General features: G+C 41.1%; 1 protein-coding gene across 1 annotated transcript in view; it reads left to right on the top strand.

Annotated features, from left to right (window-relative positions):
- Positions 1-7793, top strand: part of gdpd4a (glycerophosphodiester phosphodiesterase domain containing 4a) — a gene marked incomplete at its 5' end in the record, with an annotated part of 23607 nt that continues 15814 nt past the window's right edge. The window contains 9 exons of the mRNA XM_034867804.1: positions 1-182; positions 747-852; positions 2138-2241; positions 2674-2767; positions 3604-3663; positions 4370-4468; positions 4563-4656; positions 7065-7210; positions 7327-7409. Of these exons, the coding sequence (XP_034723695.1) occupies positions 1-182; positions 747-852; positions 2138-2241; positions 2674-2767; positions 3604-3663; positions 4370-4468; positions 4563-4656; positions 7065-7210; positions 7327-7409 (968 nt within the window). The remainder of the gene's footprint in view (positions 183-746; positions 853-2137; positions 2242-2673; positions 2768-3603; positions 3664-4369; positions 4469-4562; positions 4657-7064; positions 7211-7326; positions 7410-7793) is intronic.

The following is a 7793-nucleotide window of genomic DNA, read 5'->3' as shown; positions in this document are numbered from 1 at the left end:
ACAGTCCTGCCTGTTTCTCCTTCCATCCTCTCTCTCCTCCTCCTCCATCCTCCATCCTCCTCCTCCTCCTCCTCCTCCTCCTCCTCTTTATCTCTGGGATGCCGGGCTGTGGTTGAGTGTAAGCCCGTGACCAGACTGAAGCTGGGGAAACTAAAGGTGGTGCGGCGGCAGCTGCTGCAACGGTACAAAACAACAACCCCCCCCCCCGCACCAGTCACTGATGACTCGTATACCTTCATGTAATGGAGATGGGAGCAGGCATCAGCTTTTATACGCATTTACACTGCTTTGGAGACAGCACTTGTGTTGCGTGGAGTGATAATTCGTCATAAAATAGAAATAGAAGATAATCACTTCATACTCCATGTTATTGGCATCCAGCCTCGCAGGTAGTTTACATATAAGTTGGTCAGGTTTTAAGATCTTCTGCCACTGCCTTCACTGCATATAGTTAAATAATGTGTTTAAAAATGATCAGAAAATGAACTCACAAAACTCATAAAAGCAGCAAAAGCTCTTTCCGAATAATGTCCTGGTTCTGTATGATCTGCAAACTTCACTGTTTATTTAGTTATAGCTAGACTACTGTTGCTTTCCAGAAACTTTATCTTTAAAATCTTTAAAATGTGTTGACAAATGACAAAATGTCATTCTTTATCTGTGTTTTCAGTCATTTTCTGTGTAATTTTGTCCACTCAGGTAACTGATGTTTAAGTGATTGGTTCATTTCTGATTGGCTGCACCAGGTATGAACACCAGCCGTTTGTCTCCTGTCTGGCCGGCCTCTACGGTTGCCAATGGAGACGATACCAAAGAGCCCGAGCACAGCCAGGAGAGTGCTGTTGCAGCAGGGTACGTGCACACACACACACACACACACACAAGCACACAAGCACACAAAAGAGCCATTAAATGGAACTACAGACCTGCTTCTGAACCAATGTAAAGTCTCAGACCTGCACACCTGTCTGTCTCACACACACACACACATACACACACACACACACACACACACATGCCCACACACACACACACACACACACACACACACACACACTGTCTATAAGCAGTGAGTTGAGTTGGGGTAGTTTGCTGATCGTGCAGAGTATTGATTCCCTAGACAGTTTTCATCCGTGCAGCCTGCTGACTCCCAGCAGTGAGCTGCCTTTTTTCAAAACCAAAATATCAGCACATATTTACTCAAAATATACTGCTTCCATATGCACTCTGTGCTGGATTAGGATTGACTTCCTCTATATCTGCCGGATCATTTAGCATCAGGGAGTCCAATTATAGAATAAATCTGTTAACATAGAAAAACTTTATTTTGCTCAAAACATCGGGACAAAGATTTTAAAGTGCCCCTAAAATGAAAATGACTTTTTCTGGGATTTGGGTCTCTGGTGCTTGCAGACGGATACAGACTTGGAATAAAAACCATCCATGCTGTTTTGAGTGAGATATAGTTTCTGATGTCCTCTGCCTTCAGTCTCCGCGTGAGCCGTTCAAAATCTGCACGGCAACATCTTGCCGAGACGAGGTGGTTAACCCTAGCACATGCTAGCCCTAGCATGCTAGCTTGTTCTCAATGCCAAAACACTGCTACAACAGCCACTAGTTCACCATAATCTCCAAAAAGAACTACTTCCTGTCCCCGTTCTGCAGGCATTCAACAAGTGTCCCTCGTCTAGAAGAAGCCTCCCAGCTGATCCTGCCTTGGACTGACCAAAGCTGGAGAAAGAGTTAACTAGCTGATGTTATTATTATCTAGCTACTCAGCATGTGCAACTCCCAACAAAGATAGTATAGAAGTGAGCTGTCTCACTCTGGAGATAAAACAGAGACCTAAACACACAGGGTGAAAACTGGATCTGCAGCAATGTGCAGTACAACAAAAATATGGTGTTTTTTGAAAATAAAACCATGTAAACCTATTCTAGTACAACCACAAAATACAATAATGGACCTGAAAATGAGCATAATCTGGGCACTTTAAGCTAAAAGTATTTACTTCTGAAAAAATAAGTTAAAATAACATTTGATAAATTATATTTAGAGACTCTTTGGGTGACAGTGAGTAGTCTGGAAAGACCATACATGACATCCTGTATGACTTGTGTGTGTGTGTGTGTTACAGGTGGAGTGTGGCAGTTTGGGCCTCTTGATTCTCACCTTCTTCCTGAGCTTTTTATTCCTCTATTTCTGGAGTGAAGCTCAGAACGACTACATCGACTTTGACTGGTAAGTCTCACACACTCACTGGGTGTCACACTGGTTAGGTTGTTTTTTTGTATTAATTTGGAGGGCACTTCTTGTCATCATGATAGGATTAGTTGTCATTAGTTAGTTGTCTGTTATGACATAAAGGAACTAGAAGGGCAGTCCTTCAACAAGGCTAAATGCCAATGTTACCAAAATTAAAAATTATTTGCGTATCAGCTCCGTAATTTAGATCTGCGGCAAAATATAACGGGGTCTTTGTTGGCCCATGATACACCTCTCAACCAAGTTTCATTAAAAATTGGCATGTCGATTTTTTCTGACAATGAGTAATTTGATGATGCTAAGTTACTACATGCATTTATAATATAAAGGGACCAAACCATTATTTAAACTTCATTCACAAAATGCGTCACACTGTATGTAATAGTATTTGTTTTTGTACCTCTTCAGGTTTAACTTTGGGACTCTGGGTTTCTGGTTTCCCTGGTCTCGGGTCCTGCTGGTTGTTGCTGCTGCTCTCTTCGCATACATCGCCTTACTATTGGTACGAACACTGATGTGACTTTAACCTGTGTACATTAAGCACTTGTACAGGGATAGAATATCACATCGAGTCAACACAACAACAAAAAGCAAACATATATCTCAGAGGTCTCGTTAAACGCTCTTTGCAGCTTTACTGCAGGTGTAGTCAGTGTGGTTGATGATACAGAATAAACGACATATGATGTAATCTGCATCAACAGAGTTCACTTTCTCCTCAGAGACAAAAGCTCTGAGGCATTTAACAACTGTGACAATTTTGTACGCAGTGACAAAAGATCTACACGTTTTCTTAAAGCTGCTTCAGCATAAATAAACCAGGATTTATTAGCATCACTCAGAAATTGATTAGAAACCACGAATATTCTGGTCACAAAATATAAGCAAACAAAATAAAATGGACACAATGCCATAAATGTAAAACAATAAGTGTCATTAATATAAAGGTGCAACTTCAAAATATACAGTGAACCCTCGTTTTTCACGGGGGTTACGTTCCAAGAAGAACCCGTGATAGGTGAAATCCGTGAAGTAGTAACCTTTATTTTTATTTTTTTTACAATTATTATACGATGAAATACTCCGTAATACGTTGAAACCAAAGAACAAAAACTTTTTACAGGCCCAAGCATTTGTTTAACAAATAGAAGTACTGTATAAAAGATTTTTTACAAATAACTACTGTATTGTATAGCGACGGTTCACTGTACACATGATTTGTTAGTGTACTTTTTGTGAATTATATTAAGTTTCCAAAGATACAAATTCCTTGTAGGAGTGTTACTTGAAGCAGCTTGTGTAACAGTTAATTAACAGTTAACAATTAACATTGTTCAGGTGCTGGCAGTGTGTCTTCTCTCTGAGAGTCAGAGGCTGTACCTTCACTGGAGCCACAAGGTAAGAACAATAATAACGTAGTCCTTAATATCCCTGTGTCCCCATGCCCCTTGATTGGTATATTTGGTGTGTCTACTATTGTAGGAAGATTTAATAGCTACCAAGCTGATGTTATTGCATTTACCGCTCTGATAGCCAAACGTCAAATACTGCTACAGTGGAAGAGCCCAAAGCCGCCTAGCACAAAGTCCTGGTTAGAAGATGTATTGTCATTCTTACACCTAGAAGAAATCAAACATACTGTCAGAGGATCCCTGAAGAAATTTCATAAAACCTGGGACCCGCTCCTTTCTTATGCAAACTATCTATCCTGAGCCAATGGTAGTTACCCCCCCCCCGCCTCTTTTTATTTTAATTTTATTTTGTCTTATTTTGGGCAAGTTAGACAAATGGAAGATACATGTTCAGTATCTGGTTAAAAGGTTGACGGAGGGAGGGAATGGGTGGGAATGTATGTGCTTCTGTTCTGTTAAAAAAAGCAACAAAAACAAAAAGTCAAACCTGAAACGCTTTGTTATTCCCAATATAGCCTGTGATAATTTATGAGGTTTTGAGCAATAAACATACTTGGAAAAAAGAAAAAAAAAAAAAAAAAGAACGATAATGACTCACATAAATAAACACAAACACTTACACACATTTTGACGTGTTCCCCCTTGTTATACAGTCTCATATTTTTAGTTTTCTCCTCCTGTGTTTGTATCAGACCGGCATCGTGGTGGCGTTGGCGTTCTCCGTCACAGCCACCGCCATCTTGTCCGACGTTTGCAGCAAAGAATGGAAGACTCTCCTTCTTTCCCTGCAGGTCAGTCCATCCTGAGAGACACACCGGGAGAGACTTAGTTTTTTGTTGTTGTATTGTACTGTAATTCGTGTGATTTTGCTATTTGATCTTTTAGGTCACAGCCCCGTTCCTGCATGTGGCCGCTGTCTTGCTGATGGTGGTCCTGTCCTGGCCAATAGCGTTGCATTTCTTTCGCATGAACAAGAAAGGTAAGAAAGCTGATGAGTGTTTATCTTTGTCAGATGTAAAGCTAACCTACAGTACGGACTGAGGGGGGTTTGGGGTCTCTGGAAGACTGGCATGTAGACCCCCCTGCCATCCTTCTTTGTCTCCACTTCCTCATAATAGAAAATCAATGCCTCCTGTTCCACTCTCATTCTTTTCTTTGTCTCTCTGATGCTTTTTGTCTTCTCTTATTCATCTTTTTTAATCTCTTCATCATTCTGACCTCCTTTGCTATCGTCTCTGTTTCTTTGGGTCAGTCTGTCTGTCCTGCATTGTGTCTAAATGCCTGTTCCTCTTCAGTGATTTGACTTTGACCTGGATGTCCCTCTGCATCTTTCTTTGGTCTCCATGGGTACTGTCCCCGGTTGTCTTGGTGACAGGGGCGGAGTGGGGCACTAAAATCAACTGGGAACAGTCTGTCGGCACCAACCCAACCCTCCCCATTTATCAATAACACAAACTAAATCAATTTTTTTAAACCTAAATTATGCAATGTTTCTTTATGTGTGATTGCTCCATCTGCTCTAACGCCAGGTGAGTCTACGCATTTGGAAAGGACTTAACAGAAACCTGACCACTAGCCTCCACAACATCAGCCACACACATCAGGATATTCACGGGAGAGATGAATGTGCAGGGTAACCATGACATGATATGGAGAGTGAGCAAGTGGACTAAATATTCAATTTTATTTATAGCGCTAAATCACAACAACAGTTATCTCATTGCGCTTTTTATAAAAGAGCTGTTTTTTTTGTTTTTTTTACAGAATTTGCAGAAACCCAACAAAATGTCCGTTGGACTTTTAATGTACTATACTAATAGTGGGAATCCTGGAGAATTTTGGGGGAGGAGAGTATGCATTAACAACGATTTTAAGGGCCCATGGCCAGCTGTTTATGTCTCACAGCCGTCTGGAGGCCGGGCAGCGGGAATTCTTTGGCTCGGCCGACTCGGAAAAGTCAAGATTTTCCCGATTGCCACTTAGTCGATGATTTAGCATCACCCTACCCTGCTGAATCACCAAGCAGGGTAGGGTGATGCTAAATCATCTCAGGGGGTCTCTTCTGGAAGTAGAAGTAGAGAGAGAGTTGTATTGAAACTGGTTTAAGATGGAAATAGACCTGTTATTTAAGATTTAAAAAAAATAAGAATATAAACACTGGACATACCACATGTAATGATTTATGTACACCGACATACAGATGTTTTATTTATTTATTTATTTATTTTATTGCAGTAAATGTCTCAACAATCAATGAGCCCTTCTTCTTCTTTCCCCCTGTGTGTTTTAGTGATATAAACAGATAACCATGCTATAATAAAGGTATATGTCAGCTACATGGAACTAAACTTGGTCTGTAAAAGTTCCGATTTAAACACCCCCTAAAAATCTGCTGACCTCCAGTAGTTTAACTTGTCACCTTGATTGGTTTAGGGCCAAAATGCATTTCTCAAATGCTACATTATGAATCATCCAGACCGCTCACGTCGTCTGGGAGAGCTCTACTTTCTATCTCCGGAGTCGGGACTAAATATGGAGACGCAGCGTTACGTTTTCATGCACCACAAATCTGGATCAAACTCCCAGAAACCAGCTGGTCCGCTGCAATACTCAGTTCTCTCAAATCAAGACTCTAGACTTCTTTTTATGCTACTTTTTAAGTGTTCATTTCTTCAACTACACTGTCATTTTTGCATTTCCATTCCTGTCCTATTCTATTGTAGCTTTTCTATTTAGTTTTTATATTCTCTTTCAATAATAATGTAATAGTTTTTAATTACTCTTCATGTTAGCAATGATGTAGAGATGTGTAGTTACATTTGAAACCAGTTTTTAGAACTGGTGATTGGGCAAACCACAGGCATTATTTTACATGTTTAATGTATAATGAGTGAGGTATACATATATTAGTTGGAATATATTAGTTTAAAATATTTTATGAATGGACCATGATCCACGTTTCCAATTGTTTGCAGTGATCTAGAAAATATCATTATATTAATATTGGTCAAGATAGTTCTATAAAAGACTTTCTCGGGTGGATTTGGCCTGTTGCCCACATGGCTGCTTGTTTAGCACCAGACTACAAGGTTGATCCTATCAGAAAGATTTAGGCTGCTACATCTCATCCTGATTACTCCAGCACACCTAACACACATAACCCTGAATTTGGCCATTCAGTATTTAGAGGCTTTGAGGTGTATCTGTTGGTTTTTGACTTTGTTTGTGCAGAGTTGATTATAAAACAGGATTTGATCCACAGATTTCAAATGAAGTTTTTGTATAGCTATTGCAGTAAAAGCAAAAATAGTTGTACTGCTACTGGAAATTACACCACATGTACATCCTGTTACGATTGTGTGATTGTGTTGTTGTGTTGTTCTTTAGTGCGTCAGGTGGCTACCTTAGGTCTCTACCTGTCCGTGCTGTTCTCACTCTACCTGGTCCCTCTGGGGATGTACTCCCCCTGCATTAAAGAGGCAGGAACCCTGGGACCCCCCCCGACCCTCATAGGACACAGAGGAGCTCCGATGGTGAGAATGAACCGAACCGGGACAGAAGTTTAAATTCTGTGTTTTGATGTCCATCGGTTTTCCTGGTTATAGTGTTTATTATTTCTCACTGTGTGTGTTTTGTCTTGTGTGCGTAGCTTGCTCCGGAAAATACTGTCATGTCGTTTGAGAAGGCCGTGGAAGCTGGAGGAGAAGGACTGGAGACCGACGTTACCATCAGGTATCAACTGCTCGCACCTGCGTGTCCGTGTCTGTGTTCTTGAAACACTAAATAATAGATAGTAAAAGATAATAAATTAATAAAAGATAATAGAGCTTTTCAGGATCAATCTTGAGTCCGTGCACTCGTACGCTGCCATCATCGAGTCCATCCTCACCTGCTCCATCACCGTCGGGTTTGCTGCCTACGCGGCTGAAGACAAGAGCAGACTGCAGCGTGTCACTCACTCGGCTGAGAAGGTGATTGGCTGCAGTCTGCTGTATCTCCTGGACCTGAACGCCTCTGGGACGCTGAGGCGGGAAGGAAAGATTTTAGCCAATCCCTCTCACCCCGGACACAAATTCCCGGAGCAGTAAGCCTCACCAACAAGGCTCCGGACCCCCC

The sequence above is a fragment of the Etheostoma cragini genome, chromosome 3 (assembly GCF_013103735.1).
Source record: "Etheostoma cragini isolate CJK2018 chromosome 3, CSU_Ecrag_1.0, whole genome shotgun sequence".
Taxonomy (NCBI): Eukaryota; Metazoa; Chordata; class Actinopteri; order Perciformes; family Percidae; genus Etheostoma; species Etheostoma cragini.
The sequence above is the reverse complement of the archived record's forward strand: the minus strand, read 5'-3'. Positions and strand labels throughout refer to the sequence as shown.